At 34.7% G+C, this 26,229-nt stretch overlaps 2 protein-coding genes across 4 annotated transcripts; one reads left to right on the top strand and one right to left on the bottom strand.

Annotated features, from left to right (window-relative positions):
- Positions 1–3,461: 3,461 nt before the first annotated feature.
- On the bottom strand, positions 3,462–11,439 carry LOC113775213 (TBCC domain-containing protein 1-like). The gene is made up of 9 exons (XM_027319991.1): positions 10,712–11,439; positions 10,093–10,233; positions 9,056–9,436; positions 7,745–7,849; positions 6,670–6,810; positions 5,968–6,171; positions 5,677–5,769; positions 5,406–5,517; positions 3,462–3,903 (listed from the first exon to the last, which is right to left on the bottom strand). The coding sequence occupies exons 1-9, from the start codon at positions 11,252–11,254 to the stop codon at positions 3,860–3,862; spliced, it is 1,764 nt and encodes a 587-aa protein (XP_027175792.1). The 5' UTR covers positions 11,255–11,439; the 3' UTR covers positions 3,462–3,859.
- Positions 11,440–20,955: 9,516 nt separating this feature from the next.
- Positions 20,956–24,769, top strand: LOC113776108 (FT-interacting protein 7-like). Of its 3 annotated transcripts, XM_027321191.1 has the most exons (3): positions 20,956–21,328; positions 21,749–21,875; positions 22,085–24,769. In XM_027321191.1, exon 3 carries the CDS (start codon positions 22,110–22,112, stop codon positions 24,435–24,437), a length of 2,328 nt encoding a protein of 775 aa, XP_027176992.1. In that variant the 5' UTR covers positions 20,956–21,328; positions 21,749–21,875; positions 22,085–22,109; the 3' UTR covers positions 24,438–24,769. The 3 variants fall into 3 exon arrangements, with proteins under 3 accessions (XP_027176992.1, XP_027176991.1, XP_027176993.1); XM_027321190.1 differs by having other exon boundaries at positions 21,749–24,769; XM_027321192.1 differs by lacking the exon at positions 21,749–21,875.
- The last annotated feature ends 1,460 nt before the right edge of the window (positions 24,770–26,229 follow it).

Raw genomic sequence — 26,229 nt, forward strand, 5'->3', positions numbered from 1 at the left:
TTTATAATAATACATTTCATTATAAATTGATATTACATTGACACACTCTTGAACTTTTTACCTTTTACTTGTCATATAAATTTTTATTATTTATTTGAAGATATAAATGCACGGGTCAAAATGCTAGTAAATATATACTAGAATTGTGACCCGTGCACAAGATTTCAAATCAAAATAGTAAAATTATTGTTGTTAAAAAAAATTTGAAAAGAAAGGTGATATTAGTTTTAATACCAATCTCTATAAAAATGTGTTATTCTAAATGAAAGTAAAGGATAAAAAATTTTCATTCATGGAAAGTACGCAATGATACGCTTATCAACTTAGAGAAACTCTGAAATTTTCTAAAAAATTATGTTTATTATGTTTAATTAACATGTACTCTTGTACTTGCCTATAAAAATTTGTTCCATCCTGAAAAAATTCCTTTCTTGCATCATATTGTACCTTAAGAATTTATGTGTATTCTTAAACTACTTATGATTTTGTGAATACCAAAAAAAAAATTTGTAGCTATGGTATTAGATAACATTTTGTTAACATAACTATGATTTAAAAAAAGAATTGAAAACACCAAAAATAAATAGAAAAGCACCTAAATAAGATAACAAATTATTACAAAAGGTCCAAAAGACACATACATCATTATCTTCCTCCTCCTTATTCCTCTCTTCGCTATCTATCTTATGTTGTAACTGCACCATTCTTGCTATTCTCTCCCTTTCTTTTGTCATACTTCCCTAACCGTCTAACCTTACCCCTATCCCTGTCCATCCCCTTCTCCCACCCTCACCGTTGCCCGACCCTATCCTAGCCTATCTCTACTACCTTGTGGATGCATCCGCATAACCCAACTATCACTATAATTTCTATACTTTATGTTATATTTTCTATATATATATATATATATATATAACACTAATAATGATTAAACTAATGATTCTTTTAATTTTTAGTAAAAAAATTGAATATGAAATATTGTTAAAAATTGCTTTGATCTTTTGCATTCATTTTTCTATATTTGATACTACATAAAATCTAAACTAATTGCTATTGTTTCTTTAAAAATAGCATACAATATGTGAAAAAATTAAGTAAATAATTAACATAAGCAATAACAATTTTACCATATTAAATTGATAATAACAATTCATCATTTTTCACAACAAAATAGCACGTTATTCAATTCGTACAATAAATAGATATATATTATATTATATTATAAGTGGAGGGACCCATCCCCAACTCTATCCCTTCATTCTCCGTCCATGATACTATTCTCTTTTCTCTGCTATCTTCTTTTTATTTAGCAACCCTGCTTTCCCCATCCACGAAATCTTTCCCCGTCCTCACACCATCCACACCTTACAACCTCCCTCTTTCATTCAATAACTTCTTCCCCATCCTCGCAACTCTATCTATTCTGTTTCTCGGCATACTTTGTCCATTCTACTGATAGCCCTTTTTCCACCTCTCATCCCTATGTTTTCCAATTCATGATGTATTTCATCACAATCTAAAAGGTTTTAGCCAAATCCAACGTCAAAATTCTAATAAGTGGGATTGATGTAAATCTCATAAAATTTTGCATCTTTTGAATTTTCTATAAATATCCAGTGAAAAAATTTTAAAAATTCCTAAAACATTCTTGAAATGTGCCATCCAAATGCATCCTTATTTATTTAAGTTTATCTTGGTAGAATTTGTTTATAAGGTTTTTGGTTCAACTTGTATATCTCCCATTTTCTCCTTCCTCATTAAAGGCTTAGTGCTTTACTTTTAGTTTCTTTCGAATACAAGAGAAATGAGATTTAAGAAATAGGAAGAAGGGATGGAAATTTAAACTCAGGACCTTTAAACTTCAAACTTTCAATCTTAGCTACAAGATCGAGATCTTATTGGCCATTGTAAGGTTTAGAGTCCTGTTTAGACCAGAAAAAAAAAAAAAAAAGACAAATGAAAGTGACAAGTTAATATCATCTACCGTTGATTGAATGCAAAATCTGAAAGGCTAGCTGATGGAATAATAATAATGATTGTTCTTCTAGCATGTACGTATGGAAGTGTTTGTCTTGCCTGATATATTGCATTGTTTTTGCGAAAAAGAAGAGATATTGATCCAAAAGCTATGCGCTTTTTATTTGGACAAGTTAAAGTGATCTAATTGATCAATTTGTCTCCACGTGGATCCTTGAATTGGTAAGGATGTATCATAGCTAACGACTCTATTTAGAAAAGAAGATCTTCAATTCTGTGAAGTGGCGACTTCCACTTCAAAAGCTCAACTTTCCAGAAAAATAATGTAAAGCATGTTTGTAAGTGGTAATTTGATGCCATATCCAATCTTCATTTGAACATTGGAATAGAATTTGTTCCTCCTTGGCACTTGCAAACAAGTGTGTTACCATTAATGGTTCCTCAGTTATGGCTGCAGATTTTGTGTGACGTGGTGCTACAGTGACAGTGGAGAAATTTATTCTGTTCACACCCAAACTTCTAAGCCAAATTGCTTTCTTAGCAGCGAATGATATAAAAGAAAAAAATAAACTAAACAACGAATTACATCAAACAGTTATTTAAGCCTGTTGTTCCTGGGTCTATTAGAGTTCTATTTGCTACAAGGTTCAAGTTAGAATCCTAGCAATTGGGGGTGGGAAGGATGTGGGTAAGGTGGGAGGTTAAAAAAAGGGATAATTTTAGAAAACTCCCTCGAGATTTCTGATAATTTTACCTAGTATTTTTGAGATTTTTTAATATTACACTTACCTCCCTTGACCTTATAAAATGACCGTAATAACCTTAGCATAACAATATTTTTCATGCAATTAAATAATGCTGCTAATCTTGTGCCTATGAATGCATTTTACACTATTAGACGTTAAACAAAAACAAAAACAAGGTTCACTTATGGAACGACCAATTATGTTATAAACACAATTTTAAACATATTACAAATTAATTTTAGTTTTGCTTGGAGGATCTAAAGATAAATAAACGAAGATGCAGGCTAAAGGTTTATAAAGGACTGGGTTGGTATTGGTATTCCAACATTTGAGGAATAGGGTGTTACAAGAGTGCTAATTTTTTTTCTGTTATAATAGTGCTAATTTTTTTTCTTTCTCTTAGATTGAGGTTGTAGAATTTAGGGACTGATGGTGGTGATGACAATGGAGATAGTGGTACTGATTTGGAATGCGGTAAAATGGAAGGTTTAGAATAGTAGAGAGGAGGATTGAAAGTGCATTTGTGATATTGTATATATTCCAAAATTTTTTAAAGAATTTTATGGGAAAATAAAATAAATTTCACAATTTTATGAGGGTATTTTGTGTTATTCATTCAAAATTTTGACCACTGAATCATTTTTGCAATCAATAACAAAATCAGGAGGAGCATCATCAGGATAACTGACTGGTAAAGCAATCTTCCAGAAAAATGTCAGCTAGGGTTCAACTCAAAGCTATAGGAAAATGAGAGAGAGATGTTTAACTTTATTGCCATCATGTACATCAACAGCCAAAATGAGTGAAAGATTGACAAACAGAAGAAAATATCTACGGGTTAAAAATGGAAAATTCAGTATAGATTTCCAACAGGCGCTAGCATAACAAAATGCTACAAAATAAATTCACTTCCATAGAAAGAATTATGAGTTAAGAGTCTCCTCTTCTACAATCTACACAACAGCTCCAAAACATGTGTCAGATCTCCGTTGCAAGTCAAAAGCATCACATTTCCAGCTTTCTTTAGCACCCCAAAGCAAAAGGAAAGAGAATCGCTGGACTTGAAAACTGTCTGGGAAGATGAAAGTACAAACTAGGTTCCATCTTCAAGGGTCTATGCCATCTTTCCTCAACATTCAATCACCTTGTAAGCAGTAAAGTTGCCGAATATTTCCTGAGGCTGTCACATCATTACGATAAGGAATTAAAAGAGCATGCTAATGGTACTTTTCAATGCTAGTTAGGTACAAAATTGTCATAATGACAAGAACCTAGAATACTAAAGAGATAGACAAATTTATCTACTTGAATTTTCCTAAAAGGACCCGTGAAGGAAATTGCATACATGAAAACAGTATAAATCATCAAAGGTGCAATCCAATGAAAGATGAATGCCTCAAACTACCAACCCTTACTACAAACTATACTTGGAGATACAGGCAGCTGGCATTTTTTATTTAGTCCATTGTGCAATGTGGATATAACACGTCAAGTGATCAGACCATGTAAAGAGGAAAAATTGTCCAAAAGAGAAACCCACTTTGAATTTGAATTTGGTTGGAAATTCTACATGACCCAGAGATTTAGCCTTGGCTCAACAATAAGATTGATCCGTCATATTTACCAATAAGATAAAAAGGATGTTCTCCCGCAACATGAGACATTACAATTGACAATTACAACTCTTCACAAAACTGCATTTGTTCAACCTTTATAACCCTTCAAGGACCTAAGCCTCCTAACAGTCTCAGCACTAAACACTGGGCTCGCAATTTGGAATGGCGATTTCTAATGAACTAGCACTTGGAAAGCCTTCAGTTTCTCAAAGTCAAGGAAATTCAAAATCTTTTAAGTTAAATGAGGCAGGGGGATCACAAATGGTTAGCCTACATTGTAAAGGGAACAGAAAGAAACTCATCAAGCAAGAAGCAAATGCAAGTAACCATTTCTATGGCAGAGCCATAAGAACTAAATTACAATGATACCCTCCTCTTCAAATGCCTGTATCACTAGCTTCGGTACTCTTCTTCTCAAAGCTAGCCTTCCTCCTCTCACCGCCCGCTGCCAGTACTCTACTTAGACAAAAAGCTTTTTAAATCTAGGAAAGGAAAAATCCAAATAATTGAAAAAGGGGTTCCCAACAAGAGGAAGGCAAGCTACTAAGTCAGGACCTAATGATCCTAGTTAAGGAACTTGTAACGAATAGTTACATCGACAATCTGAACAAGCAACAAGTGATCAATTTCTCCCCTGTTAATTAAATAGGAAATTAGTTGGCAGACAGGTATAGCACACAATAGAACATGCATCAGTGACCATGCACCAGAAGATTGTTGTTAAAGTACTACTAATCCTTTTCTTCTCTTGTAAAAACATACTGCAAACGATTCAGACTACTCACAAAAAAGGAAAAAAAGCACAAAATACTGTTCTCTGACAAGAGAAAATAAGACAGAAAATCTAAGCTTTATAGTGCTTTGATAATTGTTGCCATACCCAATTCTTCTCCAACAATATGCACGGAATATTCAAAAGTGCACTGGTTGCTCAAACATGTTTCAAAGTTGAACATGAGTTCAGAACCTTATATAAAATCCAAAAATAAAATTCAAGACACGTCCATGGACCCCAGGATGGTAAACACAAGTTAACTGATTGAAAAAAGACATAACAAAATTTTACCATATAGCCAATCCTTGAAGCATGCATGAAGTGTACTTGATAATTCCCGCTTCCGGCTCTCTTCAAGCTGAGTTTCTTTCAAAATGTGCTTAATCTCCCCCAAGTTTTTGTGCTGAAAATAAAAAATAAGCAGATGCTTCAGACAATCACAATTCCAATAACCACATTGAAGGTTATAGAGCCTTCATTGTTAAAAAAATCCACAAAAAAATGCCCCCTAGGGGACAACAGGTGACAAGGAATTCTCAATCATCCTGGGTGCAGTACATACATTTCTCTGCTGAGAAACCATGTAAGCATCTGGCAAAGGGAATGGATTGTCTTTTGTGGACCCAACTACTTCACCTCCAAACCAATTTGGAATCTGATGAAAATGAAGATTCATGTACAAGTAAGTGGCAGAAATAACATGAAATGAAGGTAACTTGAATCTATACGCAAAGGTCAAAATCTTAAAGATACCACATTTCAGCACAATCGATTACAAAGCAATAGGTTAGTTTGATTAATGAAATTCAAATTACTAAAACAAATAAAGTATTAGTTTGATGAGAGGACACACCATAAAATTAGTGAATTGATCTGGGTCTAGGCAAATTGCAGACTCAGCCTGGACTTCAGAGACACCTGCTGGATGAGATAACGAATCATGTGGATCAACCACACCAAGCGCCAGTGGTTGGTCCCATCTGTTGACAGTTGGCACGACACCGACTTGATTCATGTGCTCCTCTAGTTGTGAGTAATATGTATTATATGGAGCAACCTAATAAATTGCCAGGAAGAAGAAAAGAAGATCCTGAAAGCCAATCATTCAGACTAAACGAAAATACTCAAGAAAACTATATTCATGCTGAATTGATCCCAAGAGTGAATGCAAGTTTAATAACGAACAAACACCAAGCAAAACACAGAGAATTTCAAGTTGACACATAAACTGTGAGACTAGCATAGATCCTACTTCAAAAAGTTGAACAATCATCAAGATGAAACACACATACTGACTGTTTATTGTTTGAGAATGCTCTTGAGCAGTTAGCTAATATCAATCTGCATGAGAACAAAATGAACTCAACCACTTGCTTTGGCCTATCTAAGGATACTTCCCATGCTTATACATCTATATAACAATCTGGCGACTCTAGGACTGAAATATTGCTTTTGGCATCTGTTCCTCCTATAATAAATCCATCATTTCCACTCTAACACTATCTTTTAACCCTGTTATTGCAGGAACAATACAAAATTAGAGGAATGGCATTACCTGCAGCTTATGGTTATCACCAACAATGAGGGGTTGTTGGTTGACCCCAAGGAAGAAGACACATTCACGACAATTAGCAATACAGATACGTTTTGCAGCTGCAATCACATGAACACGCTCACAATGTTCAACTCTTACAGCCTGGAAAAATTAAATTACATCATTAGGAAGACAACTCAAAGATCATTAGCAATTCCATTAACTTAAACTAATAGCAAGAGGGGAAGACCAAATGCAACAACAACAATTTAAGTCAAAAGACAACCCATATTCAAACTAGGATGGACATGACTCACAGTAAATATGCATAAATAGATAGTTATTAAAAATGAAACACAGTAGAAAAGTTTTCACATTTACAAGACGACTGAACGTGTACACTACAGTTCAGTATTACCAAAAATACCAAAAAAACCTTTATCTTCCTTTAATGCTGGAGCCTCTGCTGGCACCTATAGTCTATTCTATCTACAAACTTCTAGAAAACATAAAATGGGGAAAAAAACTATAATGCACCGTCCGAAAGGAAGCACAGAATTGCAAGGTTCAACATGTTATGGTATGTTTCCTATTTGGGTTATTAAGATGCCTTTCGGCCCACTGGTCACCAACAACCCAATTCAGACATTTACCTAATGAAAGCATATCTGACAAACTTATAAATTAGGTCAATGTTGCTGCTATTAACTTAGAGAACTATTAATGTTTTGAAATATGCACAAGTACATTACTTAAAGCTTAATTTGCAGTTTGCATTTTCATTACGTAGTAAACAAAACCAAAGTTATAGCATTGAGTTAGTAAATTAAAGTACGACCACCCTCAAAGCAGGCCATAATATTTTACACATTTGACAGATTCAAATTATGTCACATGCAAGGATGGAAAGACAGACTCAAATCATTTAACTAACAGCTTCCCTTTTTTCAATTTTGTATCTTTTAAATTTATAGTTTATAATTAAGCACAAATATAGAGTAGTCCATGTAAAAAAGTATTATTTTTGAGGTGGAAGCAGCATCGAATACATTCAGAAAATGATGGTATAAGCCGCATTATTTTTACAGTCAAGTACCTTGCCAACTGCTCCAAGAACAATAGTTGCATCAGAGCATCCATATACTGTTGCATATCTCAAAGGTGCTAAAATGTAGATAACTGACTCGTGACAATTTATTACCTACAAAAATAAACTGGTAAGGTACCATAAACACAATAAATTGAAACTTCATAGTGAAACAAATTGCACAAATCAACAAGAAAAAAGGTGAGGAAAAAAATGCCAAGTATTGCATTATCTGTATTTGATCTAAATTTTCAGAAATCATGGCACAACAGCTGAAAGAAATAAGCAGCTTATACTGCCAAAACAAAAATTAATAGTGTCTTGTTAAGGTTAATAAGCTCAAAGCTGCAATAGAATCAAGCACAGCCAAACCCAAAGTTCAGATAAAAAACTGCAATTATCAAGATAGAGATTGGAACGGTGGCTTCTTGTAGGCTCACAATAACAAAGGGCAACCTACAGTAAGTGTAAATTGTGCATACATGTGACTATGCCATCAAAGATAACCACTTGCAATGAATGGACTGTAAAAGGAGTATGCACTTCATCCAGATCTTACTGGTGAACTAATAAAAGCTAATAAACAACTACGCAGCTCAATATCTGCTAAAACTATAAGACTCCAGGCCTTAAAATGCAAGAATAAGCCAAAAATGATAAAATTGCGATACTAAGACCTAACACAGTCTTTCTTCTTGAAAACAAAGTTGTGCATGGCATCATACTGGAAAAACGACCATAGATATCCCAAGAAGTTCTTCTATTACTACCTTCATATCATGTTGAAGCCCTTCCTTTTTCCTTTTTTTTTTTCTTTTCCAATTTTGGAGGCTCAAACTATCGATTTTCTGTATTACTATTTCTAGTTGTTTAGTTTCACAGTGAGAAAAAATTAGAAAATCACAGAATTGTAGGAAACCACTGCATCATGAAAATTTTACCCAGTAGGAGTGAAAAAAAAAAACCAGTAGAAATAATGTTCCAACAAACTAAATTCACTTGGAAAGAAAAATTATTGTTTAAACTAATACAACAGTAATAATTCCTGCAATTATCTTATCTTCTTACCATCTTGCATCTCTGCTTCCACCTCTCCTTAACAACAGTTGCAGTTTGCATTTCAAATTCAATTTTTTTTCCTTTCGCTTCTTTTTTATTTTAATTCTCTTTTTCTAGATCACCATATTTTTCATCTTATTGAACGGACAACCATCCTAGAAATCAAACCTCTGGCAGAGTACTTATTACTACTAACCACACATTCACATAAAGCACTCAATAGAATTTGGAAAATATTAATTTTCAGTCAACATAACTTGCCTTCAAAGAAGTTCCTTTTAAATCAGATGCATGCTTTACATGGGAAGATTTAGAAATCCCCTCAATAAAACTTGGGCCCCTAGCACTGGTTGAAGCTTTAGCTGAAGTTGAGCCAACATCGGTCATTGGGACATCTTGATCAGAAGCAACTGTGGGTCCATTTTCTTTTGCAGAAACCCTCTCAGAAATATGCTCCAAGGTGGAGGCTATATTCTGTAGAAGCCAATCAAGAACTTGGGCAGCAGGCACAGGAACAGCTGGCATGTCAGGATCTGAGTTGGCAAAAAAGGGAGCATTCTGGCTCAAAGGGGTTCTCTCTGATCCTTTTTCACCAAAATAAACCAGAAAACCAAGATGCTCGAGTTTTTCCATTGACAATACCTGGTAAAAAGGGTAGGCCAGCATTCAGCAACAAGTAACTTCATATTTTTCAAGATAAGTCCTCATTTAGCTTTATTTTTTCCACAAGTCCACAAATAACCTTACAGCACAAATAGAGCAAACGAGGAAAGAAACAAAATAATGATCCACATACGTCCATAAATATCTGACAAATAAAGTGATTATCTTGTACATTTTGTTGGCTCTAATAACTAGAAATTTTTAATGACATTAAAGTAGATACACAACTAGAATATTGAATCACTTGAATAGAGATAGCACAAGCCGTTGGCATTTTATTGTCGTATCAGCATAATACACCCAATGCCTATCTTAAACTACTTTGCAAACTCAAACATGCACATGCATAGGTAGAAAAAATCGGCAATAAGTTAATGCAGAATGCTTAACAATCATTAATTATGATAAAAGTTGGTAAGGACTGTCATCAGGATTCATTTTGCACTTGCAACCTTACAAGTGGAGCATGCATTTGGAGATGAACCAATTTCTACCGCAAGGGCCATTCTTTTAACATGTTCCTCTTGCTTTTACTATTCTTAAACTTAACAATAAGTAGTACAAACTACTGCAAGAAGAAACTACCAACTTTTCAATCAAAATCAGTAGCCAAGACAAGAAAGATATCTACGAACCAGAGAGTCTTCGGCTTCTCCTTCAGCTGTATCTGCCAGAAGAGCAAGAATGTTCCCCAAGTGCTTCTGCAAATATGATAGCTGATGCGCCTCCTCATCAGCTTGTGATGGCATAAACCGCCTACTGTTGCTACGTACAAGCTACAAAAAAAAATTCAAGAACCTTATCACAAGTACGCACTTTAACAGCAAAAGGGATTGTCAGCTCACAGAGTAGTTAAAATCGAAACTTTCTTCCTAACATACATCTTAAGGTACACGCGTAACAAATTATAGGAAGCATTTGCTCGTATGAGCTTATAAAAGGAACAGCAATAGGACAAGGTTGAATGCTCATTCTATCAAGTCAAGTAACGAAAAAATTATAACACTTCAATGACTAATACACCAAGAAATCCAACACAACTTCCCACTCCAGACCCCAATGATCCCATTTCAAATTACTCCGATTTGCACTAAACTAAAGCCAACCCACTTAAAATTTCCAAAAACCCAACCCAAAGAAGAATTATACCAGCCAAGATTTACATTTCCACAATAATTCCGAATCCTTGCATTCCCTAAAAAAACTCAAGAACACAATTTACGAACTCTTAGCAGAAATTAATAGAATCCTAACCTGCAAGGGCGTGAGGGCAGACAGAAACCCATCGAAAGCGGACGTAGAAGGCCATACATCCGCGACGGCAGCTGAGTCCCGGTGCCCTTTCGGCAGCAGTCTCTTATAACTCTGTACATACAAAAACACTACCAAATCAAACACACCGATCCCGACGTCATCAATCTCCGAGGGCTTGGCATTGACGAGAGGGTCAGTATCATTGTGCAGAACAGAGGAGATGGTGTCGAGCACAAGCCGAGCATGGTCAGGCGAGATCTGGAGGGTCTCGGCAATCGCAGCCGAGTTGACCCGGTGAGTAGACTCGGAGGAGGAAGAAGAAGAAAGAGACAAGAGCTTGTCCTTGATTGAAGCTAATGATTGGGTCCCATCTGAGAATATAAGTTTTGGGATGGGTAAAAGGCCATGTTCAAATGGCTCCCTTCTGGGGTGGATGTAAATTTGGGGGCTTGATGCTATTGGTGTCGTCGGTGACGAAGTTGAAGCTGAAGGAGGCGGCGGTGATGGTTCAGTAGTGGAAGAACGCGGTGAAGAATCTGTCATGGTGGTTCATCCAAGGAGGACGAGGTGGCGGGGGGACGGGCGGATCTTTCCTTGGGATGGGAACTATTATTATGGAAAATTGTAGAAAGGGAAGAGGGAAAGGACGTGGGAGGAGGAGGGGGAGTGTAGCGGGGCAGGATTTGGTGGATTTCGGTCTTGGTGTTACCAGTTAGAGTGATTAGTGGGCATTAGATGGTTGGGCAATGCAGGAAAACCAGATACTTCCTTGCCACCCCACTTCATAATGGTAGATAGCTCATGCAGTCAATTCAGAGTTTCATTCCTCACCATTAGTTCTTTTCAGATTTGATACATTGCCATGAGCTCTAGAATCTACCACATGGCTATAATTTGACGGTCAATTAGAGTTATTTAAGTGAGAAAGGTTAAAATAGTAATGTTATTGGCTGTCATGTCTAGGGATAGCAATGAAGGAATCAAACCAGAATAGTAATGTACTCAAGCCCGTGTTCCAAGTAAATTAATTGAAACTTTGATTAAGCCTTGTTTCGATTGTGATTTTTATAGAAAAATTTTACGTTTTCATGATCATATTTTTCTATTATTTTTTTATCTCACATATATCAAATTACTATAGTACAATTTTTTTTATAAAAACTCTCAAAAATAGCAGTCCAAACGAGTTTTAAAGGCTCAAGATCGACTCATGTTAAATATAAGGAGCTTGAGATCGAACTCATTCTCATTCGATAAGTAAATCAAGATCTAGCACGAGCCCAATCGCAAGACAAGTTACTCGAATTTGAATGGTAAAACATGTAATTTATCTTATGAGTAACAACATATATATATGTGTGTGTATATATATATATATATATATGCATATGTATATGTATAGACACACGTACGATCAGGAGGAAGAAACTTATGATATCATAATTGTTCTTGGTTATTTTGGCCAATTAATCTTCTAATATGCTAGTTTCAACAACCATCCTTCATTACATTTCTTCATAGCTACTTGGCCTACAGTAAGTATCTAGTTTACAACTTTAGGTATTAACACTATAGTTTTCAGCCTAAATGAGTTTGAAATACGTGCGCGGATATCATTAATCGTGCTAATCTTGGTATGGAAGTTATGCATGAACATAATGCTCATAACTTTCCTTAAGATTTAACTGTTATAGATGCTCCATTTGTAAATGAATAAGACATTAGTTTCTGTATAAGATATTATATAAGAGTTATTGAAAAATGAAGGAACAATAATTTCCTTCTCATTCTATTAACATAAGAGGGTCAAACTCTGAGCAATCGAGTTCAGGTCGACCATTTTCGTTGCCACTCCTAGTCATTAGAGTATTTCGCTAGCAGTTCGTTTATTTGCCATCCCTAGTCATATATATCTTGAGAGCCTGGAAAGTAGTAACTTGCATCCAAACTTTGAAGAGGAAATTAGGAGAAACTTCTCACATGACAAAGGTGCATAAACCATCAGTGGTATGTGTGATCTTAAGCCAAAAGTTACATCTACCTATTATATAAGAAAGAAGTCAACTTTAGTACTTTGTCTCTTTACTTGTCACGTGGCTTCTTAATAACTTGACAAGTGGTTTGCTAATATTTCTTGTACATTGCTATTCTTGCTATTGCACATTCTTTTTTTGGCCTTTCGTTCATGCAAAATCAAACAAGTGTGGCCTTATATTTATGAGTGTTCATCGATCGATAATCAGAAATTTGATAAAAAAAAAGTTTTGATAATTTGGGAATTGATTTTTTAAATCCAATATCCGATTACCGTCCAAAACTTAGTTTGATAAATTGGATTGGAAAATCAGTAGTGAGTTAAAATATTTTAATTCGCTCTAAAAAAATTCTTATAACAAAATAATATCCCATATGTTTTTCAACAAAATTAATCGACTTACTCAATCAAATATGAAATGCAAAAAAAAAAGGTTCATAACCCTAAGTTCTAACTCAGAATCTCAATTCTTAAACAATATTGAAATAAATAAGAATTTCAAACTTAATTGTTAAGCTAAACTCCAATGTATCAACTTCCATTGAAATTTTATCTCCAAATATAGTTATAGTTAGTTTAGCTAATTACTAATTAATATTTAGTGATAGGATTAAGATTTACTCTTGTATTTAGTAATATACATAAGTGGACTTATATTCTACTTTTGTCTTCTATTGATTTTATGCGAAAGAAATAATTTCCACTTAATTGTTCTTGAAATTTTAAGTGGGCTAGTATCAATTTACAAATTATAAAAGTAAATACTTGATGCTAGTAAGGACTATTATGACAACTACGGTCCAGTTTTCTCAACATGAATTGTAATCCATGTGACCGGGCTGTCAATCAAAGTTTTGTGAACCAAGTTTTAGGCTTTAGCAAGTCCAAGACAGACAAAGAAGGTGGAATTTTCTGACTTTGGACTCGTGGTGAAATCCAGACTCAACTTACGTTACAATTTGGACTTCTAAATGCGTGGGGGTAAACCAAAATATATACACCACTATGTATAAATTTTTACAAAATCTTTTGTAGGTCTGGCCTAATGAAACCTATGCTCATCTCACATTTTAATCGATATTGTATTTAGGATCAAACTCTATTTTGCCCAATAAAGTATTAGGTTGGGTCAAAATATTTTTAGGTTGAACGACTTGACTTTGAATTGGTTCAATTTTATTGAGTCTTACACGCAACATTTGTCAATAGATTATATAAAATTCATTTTAGAGTATTAAAGATAAATTTTCTTAAAGGATCAAGCCCTTAAATTGACATTTTCCCAATACCACCCTTTTCAAAGTTCACAATTTGCTTTAGATTATCCCTTTTGATAGATTATAGAATAAATTACTCGAATAGCTACGGAACTTTTTGACTAGTCGAGATTTGACCACTCAACTATTAATAATATGTTTTTACTCACCAAACTATCAAATGTGTAAATTTTGGGCTATTCCATTGATTCCACTAGGGGTGCAAACAAGCCAAGTTGAGTCGAGTTTTGACCTAATCGAATCGAGTCTCTAGTTAATTTTATGAAACTCGAACTCGAGCTCGAGTTCGACGAGTTCAAAATATCAAGCTCGAGCTCGAGCTTAAAAAATAAAATAATAATTTTTATTTTATTTTAAAAAATAAAAAATAATTATTTTATTTTAAAAAAGAATAAAATATTAGGAATATATATGTAATTTTACTATTAAAAAAATAAATAATAAAAAATATATATATATATATATAATCGAGCTCGCGAGCCAACGAACTTAATACTTTTGAACTCGAGCTCGACTCGAGCTTGTATTCGAGCCGCTCGCGAGCGGTTCGATTTGTGAACAGCCCTAGATTCCACTATTAACTCTGTCAGAAATAAGAGTCCACACATTTACGATACATACCATTAATAGTTAGATCTGCCAGAGTTTATGGTGGAATTAGATTGAATAGTCCAAAATTTATATTTTTGATAGTTCAGTGGATAAAAATATATTATTAATAGTTGAGTGGACAAAACTACAGTGTTATACTACAATGTAGATTTCAAAAAAAGTTGCTAACACCATCTTATTTATAGTTATTTGAAATTTGCTGTCAATTATATCAACAGTATTGTACTAGTTTGGTGGAACAAAAGGTAATTAGTAAGGTTCCAAAAAAAAAAAAAGGGCAATTATGTCATTTGAAATTGTCAATGGTTGCCAGTTAGTTAAAGCCTCTAAACGATGACGTCAACACTACCACCATCTGATCCGCTTCTTAATCCAAATTTCCTCACTCCAAGCACCTCTTTCGGTTCTCACAGTGAGTTTGGATGGAAAGAAATGAAGGGAAGAGAATAGAAAGAGTAAGAAATTGTTCATTTTCATTGGTAGAAAGTATAAAAGAGGATGGAAGATAAAACAAAAACTTCTCCAAAAGTGAAGAGAAGTTGAAGTAAAGCATGAATTAATGAACCATTTAAAGTCCATGAATTGTAATATTTATTTATCTTTTTTTTTTTATATTCTGTTCTCTTATAACTGTTTGTAATATTTATTTATCATAACAAACAAAAAGAGTTGAAATATGCAGATAAATGTGTACAGTACACATGCATGATTCTTTATCTTTTTGCTTGTTATCCACAACATGAAGAAAACTATAAGCATCTTATTTGAAATTAAGAAAAAAAAAATAGTTGTAAGAGTTTGCTGACATTGAAAAGACATTTTTTCATGTTCACGGAAGTTAAAAACTATTTTAAAAGCAACCCAATATCTGTTTTTCAAATTTAGCTGTTCTTCAATTCCTGCAAAATTATTTGTAACATAATGTAAGATGTTAGTAACATGTCAAATGCATCAAGTGGCACTTGAGAGATTAGCATCTATAAATAGACCTCCTCCCCATTTCCCAAATGGATATTGTTATCCATGACTATCATCTAGTTTGATACATACGGTGTTTTGAAACTTAGATCGAATAGCTCGCTCAATCACTCGAATCGAGAACCAATCGTGATACTAGTTCGATTCACTAGCAAACTCAAAAAGTTAATTGGATCACTCGAATCGAGAACTGATCGTGATGCTAGTTCGATTCACTAGTAAACTCAAAAAGTTAATTGAATCAATCAAATTCAAAGTCATGTAAAATTGATCAAAAAATTGGACTTTTGAACCAGTTCAAAGTCATGTTTCAGATTTCATATTTTAAATTTTAGTTTTCAGACTTCAATTTTATCAAATGCACCCTTAATTATAAAAGAATAAAGAAAGAAAAACCTTTGAATGGGATTGAGCCAATTGAACTAAAGTTTCATCCGATTCAATTAACGGTCTAGGTTTAAAAAACATGGGTGGATATGCTGTTGTTGGAGGTTTGTTAAGATATGTTCCCAACCAAATATCTAATATCTTAGCTGCTTTTGAAATGAAACATTGGTCAGCTTTCTCGTATCACAGCTGAAATTGGTGCATTGCGCAAAGTTCTATAAATGGCAATTGAAAGGTTGATGCTGAAAAGTTCTTTTATGATTTGATTCTGGAGCTGTGGTTGACAGCTTAAACCAGCCTCCACTTAAAAATGAATGCCTGATGAGGGCATTGATGCTGGACAAGATCCCATGTAGCAAAACAAGGCAGTTAGACTTTTGGCTAAACATGCTAGTAATTGATCAAGAGTCACTGACTCAGTCAGGGATGTATAAATTAGGCTCACACCCCTCCCACAACCTTTTGACTATTCTTTCATTTATTTCCAAAAAAAAAAAAAAAAAACCAACTATTATAACTCAAGGAAGAAGAGACAAGAATTCGAAAAACACAGACAAAATGAAAGCCAAGATGAGGGAAGATGTTTGAGAACGTGAAGAACTGAAGTTTGGTCTTGTTTGGCAGGGGCAGCGATTTGCCACAACACATCAAAATTAGAGTAAAACACAATCCTGCAATGCAACGAATTACCTGCCAATTTCCATTTTCTAGTGTCTAATATCTATGAAGAGAAAGCTTGGATCCTGCAGACGGCGTCGTTCGATTTGGCACACAACTGCATTTGCTTTGGATCCTTGACTGCGTTCAGTTGTAGAGCGTAGGCAGACAGCCCCAGAATGCCAGATCCTGTCCAATGTTCAGCTGGGGTCCAACTAAATTAAAAGCTGAACTAAAGAACATGAACTTATTTACGTACCATCCCGTGGGTCCAACAATTTACGTACCATCCCATAGACTCCGTTTGGATTAACTATTTTTTGGGGTATTCTTGAAAAATTTTACTGTAATAGTATATATAAAAAATTTTTACTAAAAATTTTTTAAAATATTTGATATATTGTATGGATATATTTTTTGAAATATTTGATGTATTATATGGATGGGATGTTTTTTTGAGTTATTGTGTATTACTGTAACATTGTATTTGAAAAATTTAGACTCTGTTTGAATTGGTCATTTTCAAAAACAAGTTTTTCAAATACAATGCTACAGTAATATACAATAACTCAAAAAACATTCCATCCATACAATATTTCAAAAATTTTTAAAAAAATTTTCATATACAATACTACAATAAAATTTTTCAAAAATATCCCAAAAAACAGCTAATCCAAACAGAGCCTAATTTTTGAAAAAATGGTCAATTCAAACGGACTGTATATTTGTAATTTAAGTACCTACATTATACGTTCCAATTGTCACTTTACTTCTAATTTAATGTATTTGGATAGTAGATTATTTGAAATAATTTTTTAAAAATAATATATATAAAATAAAAATATAATTTAAAAATATGTTTATAATACAAGATAAATTTGTACGAATAACTTGCTTTCCAAACATGCTCTTTAACAGTCCCTACAATTTTTGGCATGAACTATTGGACGGACACCTACCAACCTGTAAAAGGACACTATATTGAGGCCCTTTTGTCCGGTTTAAGGTGATTCCCTATTCTCACAAGGGTCTCATATCCAAGTGTCACAGCACAGTTGTGGGAGGGCTACGTGGCGACTAATCGGCTTGAGAGCATTGTTTGGTTCGTACACCCAATTGGATTGCGGTGAATGTGGGCTGAAGTCCAATTAAAATAAAGTAGAGGATTTGCGTTTGCAGGTTGTCCATGGCAGAGAATACGATGCAAAAGAGGACATTCTTTTTTTCGAAGAAAAAATTTCACATTCCATATAATACTATAATACCCCCACGGAGTTTCTATAATTGTGAGTTACACCTCAGTCTCATTCTACTGCCTCCTCCTTAATAGGGAAGCAATTTCCACATCAAAGGTCTATTTGTTTTCCTAGCTTTCTTTTTGTGTTATTTTATTTTTCTATTATATATATTGTCCTTTTACATGTTCATCTGTGATCATCAAATTATATATGGTTGAAACATAAATTTAAAATCGTATCATTTATGAGACTGTTTATTTTTATTATTATTCTCGAAATTTCATCATAGATTAAACTCATATAAAGTACGCTAATACTTCAACAAGAAAACACAATTACTGAAAAAGGTTCGAGATGAACATTAGGGAAACGTGGGTTAGTTTTCTTCTGTATTTTATTTTCTTCAAACAAGTTAAAGCATATGTATCAAATGACAATTCTATTCTAATTTATAATATTTAGCATAAAATATATTATTTTAAAATGTTGACTTGCTCCACCTAAATATGTACTACTTTATTAGTACAAAAGGCATTAAAATGGGTGAACCTATATTCAATTAATCAACTTTTATGCGTCACTCACTAGTCCATTGCATGTTTGTGAACTAGAATAGCATCAAATTTACAACTACTCTTCATAATTGTGACACCATCATGCCATCATCTTTCCTAAAGGGGATGAAAAAAGGGCTGCCAAGATTTGATGCAACATTACAAATTTTCTTCCTATTCATCACTTTCGTGCTTCAAATTCCTTGTAAATTGGCTTAAGCTAAAAGCCCACCAATTATTTTCTTTCTTTTTCTCTGTTAGTTCCCTTTGCAGTTCTGATTATTCCATCGATTTTGTGGGCTTTTTTTTTCCTTCTCTTTTTCTCCTTGTGACACATTTGCTTGGGTGTGAAAAGTGGAAACGGTGATGGGCACAAGTCATATTTCACAAAACTTTAAGTGGGGGCATTGATATTCCAAAAGCGGTCGAGCTTAATAGGAAAAAGCGAAAGCGGGAGAGATACTCCAAAGACACCGATAACCGCGGCCCTCGCACGTGCTTGGGTTCCGTGTTCCGACCCAAGTTCTTCGCTCTGGTCATTTTAGTCAAGATAATACTCTAGGCTCCTTTTGTCCTAAAAATGGGTGAATTTAACCATTAGCCCCTCATCTTTATTATAGTTTTAATCTAGTCCCTTAATATTTTCTATTGCAACACATTAGTATCACCCGAGTCTTATTTATGTTCTTCCAGGCAGAGAGTAAATGCAATTTTATTGTGCATTTTTTTGCTAATTGGTACGATAGAGAGTTAGAAGCTTCCATTTATCATCATCATCCAATCTAAATACAAGAAAGTTTTATCTCACATATATTTAAATGCAATTCATAATTTATTAACACTATAGATAAATGGATCAAAAGGAATCAAATGTTTGAAACTTAGAGATAATCAATTTGTTTTAAATGGGTTCGCCCCCACAAGAACTCCAAGTTCGTGTTGGGTTTCATATTAGAGGATCGAATTCCTCAATGTGTAGTTAATCTAGAATGTGCTCAAACGCACTCTTCTATCATGGAGGTCTTTTAATTCCTTTAATTAAGTTTCTCTTGACCACTTTGGATGCATTCTTTTATTAAGGTGTAGGAGTAAATTAATAAATATTGTAACGGGAAAATCGTTCAAAACGTCCCTCACATTTTACAAGATGACTTTTTTCGTCCCTCACTTTTAAAAATGTAATTTTACATTCCTTACAAATTCACATTGACCAAATTTGGTCCCTACCTAGGTTTCTGACTAATTTTTTGCCGGAATCCACACATGACTTGCATGTGATCTATAATTGTGCTAACAAATTTCAGTTTAAATATGAAATTTCTACTCGACACTTTTAAGACCAACAGTTGAATTACTTGCCTTGTGATTATTTTAAAATTTGAAAATGCCAATCACTTATTTCTTTTTGTCATAATTTTCTTTTGTTTATTTTTTTGTTCAAATTTAATTCGATATAAACACTTGATAATATTTAGGATTAAATGTTTTCTTTATTTTCAAATTTTGAGTAAAAAAAATGAATATAAGTGAAAAACTAACAATTTTTTTAACCCATTTATATATCTATTTGATTTCACTTGAGCAGTATGAATAGTATGTAATATATCTCTATTTGATTTCACATGCTATTCGTACTGTTCAGGTGAAATCAAATAGATATATACATAGATTTTAAAAAAATTATTCATACACATGATCAATAAAAAGATAAAAAAATTCATTTTGAAAAATGTGAAAGATGAAAAAATTTATTTTGTGAAATATAAGGGACGAAAAAATTTATTTTATGAAATGTGAAGGATTATGAATCGAATTATATAAAATTTAATTTGATAACTTTGCCCTTAAAATATGATCACGTGCAAGACACGTGGTGAATTCCGACAAAAAACTAGTCAGAAATCTAAATAGGGACCAAATTTGACCAATGTGAATTTATAAGGGATGTAAAATTACATTTTTAAAAGTGAGGGATGAAAAAAGTTATTTTACAAAATGTGAGGAACTTTTTGAACGATTTTTCCTATTGTAACTAACAAAAAATTTAAAAAATCAATGAATTAAAAGACGCACATCAATGTATTAAAAGTAGGAGAGTATTAGCAAATAATAATGTGACGTAAAATAAAGTACAATTTTTTATATGATTTATGATTAACAGGATGCAGAGCAAAGATATTAAGAGAAGAATTGGCTTAGGGATAGAAGAGAGAAAACATAAGATCATGAGGCATGTCTCGTGATTTGTGGTGATTTGTATTTTAAATTATTATCTAAACTAACATAAGAAAGATTAAATTAAACTTAATTTGACACTTCAGGGGTAAGATTTCAAGACGAAAAAACTTTAGTGGGCGAATAAGATTAAACTAACAAAGTGAAGGAAAGTACCGGACATGTATATCCATACTAAATTCTCACACAGTACACGCACTAACAAAGTAGTGGGTTCAGTGTATATCTGTCCAAGAGATTCATCTGACTACACACACAACACAAAAACACACACTAAAACAAACGAAAATTCTCAGTACCCCTTCCTTTAATCTTCTTCTCTTCTCACAAGAACTACTATACGCTCCCAAACCAAGGAAGAGGACAACAGCATACTTATTACTTAACACAGACACAGGACTGTTTCCTTGCAGTGGGTTCACTTTTTCTCTATCTAGGTTATAGACCCAACTATCAGCTGCTGGTACTGGTTTTTGTCTCTTGGTTGGTTTCACCTTGATCCGTCCATCCATCTTCAAAAATCACCAAAATCCACTTCTTTTTCTTCCCTGGTTTTGTTTCCTCAATCTTTCTTTCTTTCTTGCATAGAACCTTATCAACAATACCGCCACCACTATCTTCTCCAGCTTCCCAGAACCCTCCAGGTATATTCACCTAATCACCCTCTTTTTATCCTTGTATATCTTATCGCACTTCATACACATCACATACTAAAAGAAAATGCAATCTCGAATCTATTGGATTAAGTATTCAACCACATTTTAGGGTGAAAAAGTTTCTGGGTTTTCTTGAACCCTTGAATCTGCCTTTTTTTTACCTTGAAATTGCAATTACTTTTTTTTTTTTTTTGGATTTTGAATATGTTTTTGGGTTTTTATTTCTCGGAGTTTCATTAAAAATAAATTGGTTGTTGAAAGTTTTGATCTTTCTATGTCAAATGCTGTTGTTAGATTGCTTTCTGTATTCTTGAGTTGGTTTTTTTTTTTTTAAAAAAATTTGTTTTCGTATCTGTGGTTAACAGCTACATCCTTGCTAGTTTGGTTATCATTTTTGTTGCTATGCAGGTTTGAGGCATTAGATCTGAGGCACTGAGTGAAGGTTCTGAGGTTTAGCTAAATTTTGTTACCGTGGTTCTTTCCCATTTTCTTATAACGGAGATCTAAGGGCTTAGTTTTAAGCTTTGCGTTTCAGGTTCAAATTGTTGTCGTTTTATGTTCCCCCGTCTTTCTTTCTCCTCCCATGCATCAGCATTCTTAGTACAGTATTTAAGTCTCTGTTTGGCTTTAAATATACCTCCATATCTAAGCCAGGTCAAAGTTTTTTCCGTTTCACCAGTAACGGCTAATTAAATTTTGTGGTGAGATCTGAAAAGGGTTTCTTTGTACGTTGATTTATCTAAGGTAAAACAAAGAAAAATCAGCAAAAATGCAGAGGCCTCCACAGGAAGATTTTCAACTTAAGGAGACCAAACCCCACCTTGGTGGAGTGAAAATAACTGGAGATAAGCTTACTAGCACTCATGACCTTGTTGAGCAAATGCAGTACCTTTACGTTAGGGTGGTAAAGGCGAAAGATTTACCTGCGAAGGATGTTACTGGGAGTTGTGACCCTTACGTTGAGGTTAAGCTTGGGAACTATAGGGGCATGACACGACATTTTGAGAAAAAGACAAATCCTGAATGGAATCAGGTGTTTGCTTTTTCAAAGGATCGGCTTCAATCTTCTAATCTTGAGGTTACTGTGAAAGATAAGGATTTTGTGAAGGATGATTTTATAGGCAGAGTTATGTTTGACTTGAATGAGGTTCCAAAGAGAGTTCCTCCTGATAGTCCTCTGGCACCTCAGTGGTATAGATTGGAGGATAGGCAAGGGAACAAGGTTAGAGGAGAGCTGATGTTGGCTGTCTGGATGGGTACTCAGGCTGATGAAGCATTTCCTGAAGCCTGGCATTCAGATGCTGCGGCTGTTAGTGGTGCTGAGGGCCTCGCAAACATTAGGTCAAAGGTGTATTTGTCACCAAAGCTATGGTACCTGCGAGTTAATGTGATTGAAGCACAGGATTTAATACCGAGTGATAAGAGCAGGTTTCCTGAAGTCTTTGTGAAGGTCATCCTTGGGCATCAAGTTCTGAAGACCAGAGTATCCATGTCTAAGACAATTAACCCAATGTGGAACGAGGATCTTATATTTGTAGCTGCGGAGCCCTTTGAGGAGCCATTAATTTTGAGTGTGGAAGATAGAGTTGCACCTAATAAAGATGAAGTTCTTGGCAGGTGTGCTATTCCTCTGCACCAGTTGGAGAGGAGGTTGGATCACAAACCAATAAATTCTAGGTGGTATAATCTTGAAAAGTATGTGACTGTTGTTGAGGGGGAAAAGAAGAGAGAAATAAAGTTTGCCAGCCGGATTCACACGAGGATCTGTCTGGAAGGTGGTTACCATGTTTTAGACGAATCGACCCACTACAGTAGTGATCTTAGACCGACAGCGAAACAGTTGTGGAAGTCAACCATTGGGGTTTTAGAATTGGGTATCTTGAATGCTGAGGGGCTATCACCTATGAAGACAAGGGATGGGCGGGCAACAACTGATGCTTACTGCGTGGCCAAATATGGGCAGAAGTGGGTGCGGACAAGGACAATTATCGATAACTTTACTCCCAAATGGAATGAACAGTACACTTGGGAGGTATATGACCCTTGCACGGTTATTACTATTGGTGTCTTTGATAACTGTCATCTGCAAGGAGGTGATAAATCTGGAGGTGCAAGGGACTTGAGGATTGGAAAGGTCAGAATTCGTCTTTCTACACTGGAAACAGATCGTGTTTACACACATGCTTATCCACTTCTGGTTTTGAATCCTTCTGGTGTGAAGAAGATGGGTGAAATACACCTGGCCGTGAGATTTAATTGCTCATCATTGCTGAATATGATGCATTTGTACTCACAACCTCTGTTGCCCAAAATGCATTATATTTATCCACTAACTGTCAGTCAGCTTGACATCTTGAGGCACCAGGCCACACAAATTGTCTCGATGAGACTTAGTCGTGCTGAGCCTCCTTTAAGGAAGGAGATAGTCGAGTATATGTTGGATGTTGGTTCCCACATGTGGAGTATGAGGAGAAGCAAGGCTAACTTTTTCAGAATAATGGGGGTTCTAGGTGGATTAATTGCTGTTGGGAAATGGTTTGACCAGATCTGCAATTGGAAGAACCCCATTACCACTGTTCTAATTCATATTCTGTTCTTAATACTGGTCTTGTACCCGGAGCTTATTCTACCAACCATTTTCTTGTACCTTTTCTTGATTGGAGTTTGGTACTACAGATGGAGGCCAAGGAATCCACCTCACATGGACACTCGATTGTCCTGTGCCGATAATGCTCATCCGGATGAACTGGATGAGGAGTTTGACTCATTTCCAACATCACGGCCTGCTGACATTGTCAGGATGAGGTATGATAGGTTGAGAAGTATTGCAGGAAGGATTCAGACTGTGGTTGGTGACTTGGCTACTCAAGGAGAGAGGCTCCAATCGCTGCTGAGCTGGAGAGACCCAAGAGCCACAGCTCTATTTGTGATTTTTTGTCTGGTTGCTGCTATCGTGCTTTACGTCACACCGTTTCAAGTAGTGGCCCTTCTTACTGGATTTTATGTTTTAAGACATCCAAGATTCCGTTACAAACTTCCGTCAGTGCCGTTGAATTTCTTTAGGAGGTTACCTGCTAGAACAGACTGCATGCTCTGAGTTTTGGCTGTCGATTCCTGCATCGACTTGTGGCTGGGTTTTCCCCATTTTCTTGCTGCATGATGAGGATACAGACCACATGGAGGCCTGTTTGCTTTGTCTCACTTAGCGGTGAAAATTGCTTCCTTCTATGATGTGTAAGATACATTGTTCTCAATGATGTAATAGGTTTTGTGGATTTGCAGTTAATTTAATTTTTGTTTATAGGAGCTTTGTTCTGTTGTTGAACGTTGATCTATGCTAGTTCACCGTCCTTCAGTATGTGATTCATCTAATCGGCCTTGACAATCTATGCATTAAATTGTTACTGTTGGCACCTTCTTGTTCTTTCATTCTTCTGGCTTCTGTTTTCATTTGTTTCTTTTTGAACTTTTGGAGGCTTACTTGCAAGAGTTTACAAGAAATCATAAAAAGTTTCTTGAAGTTTTAATGTTGGACTGGCATGTTTTGCTGAATTTTCAATTAGATGTACCGTTATTTTCAGGAAAATGATGCAGTCTAATCGATAACTCAATAATGAAGTTGACAGTATTGGATAGCGACGCTCTACCTATTGTTCGTTAGCTGTCCCCTTTATCCATTGGCTTTTGTCCAAGTCGTTAGAACTATCTTGTATTTCCAGTATATGTTTAGTTGATTAATTGTCATTATAGAAGGGAAGGTCAGGAGATGTTGTGCCTGCAGTGATTGATGATTACAAAAATTTTCTCATGTGCAATTGAGTGGACGACTATATGGAATGGAAATACAATCCTTTGTATTGTCATTGTGTGGTGCCTCATATTTTAGTGAATATTATTTAGTGAAACATTTTCTATAATATAATGTATGTGAAAGAAAAGTGTGGTTGGAAAGATAGAAGTTAAAGAGTTAGTCGGAAAACGGTGATTAGGGAACAATTCAAAATGTATTTTCTTAAGTCCGTTCGGATTTTAATTTTTTGAGGGTTTTTTTTTTTGGTATAAAAGTACGAAGATGTGATGTATATGAGATTAAAAAGTGATTGAAAGATGTGATAAGAAATATTCAGTCAGAAACCCGAAAAGTTTTTCCACAAAAAATGCAATCAAAACAAGGAATTTCTTCTTCTCTTTTATTTGGTTCCCTTTTAGAATTCGAAATTGATTAAAATTAGAATAATAATATTCTACTCAAATGAATCTCTCTATTTCCATAGATATGAATGAATCCGAATTCAATGAGAAGACAACCAAAAGCAGCAGATTTATTTTCAATCCGGAAATGGTTTGTGTCTAGTACTATTGTAAGCAAAAAATTCTTAATGGTGTGTGATTTGAGGTCAGAATCTGATTAATTTATTGAGGTCATAGGATTAGTGGTACTTGGAAATATGTATAAGCCACCAGACATATCTGGTTGCGTACCTACCTACTTTGCAATGCTTGGATTTTTTTTTTTTTTAATTTATAAATTACTGTGTACTAAGCTTCTCGGGGGATAAGAACAGCAATTAACAAACTACATGGTACTTCGTAATCAATTTCAATTCCCCTCTTATTAAGGAAGATTAAAAAACTATTACAGCAGCAGCCACCATCACCAGTCTTAGGCCACCAACCAAAGTCATACTATTTGAGATGTAATTTACGTTTTGCAGCCTTGTTTTAGTCATTTGTACGTCATCCTTTCGTTTCCCGGATCAACAAAAACATGTTTTTTTTTTTTTTGGGTTTTCTTGGATCTATTATTTTAATGGTTTGATTCCCTCTCAAATTCTTACATTTTTTTTTTTTACCTCTTCTCAGCCTGTCAAGCTTCTAATTTGCTTTAC

Source organism: Coffea eugenioides, chromosome 6 (assembly GCF_003713205.1).
Source record: "Coffea eugenioides isolate CCC68of chromosome 6, Ceug_1.0, whole genome shotgun sequence".
Taxonomy (NCBI): Eukaryota; Viridiplantae; Streptophyta; class Magnoliopsida; order Gentianales; family Rubiaceae; genus Coffea; species Coffea eugenioides.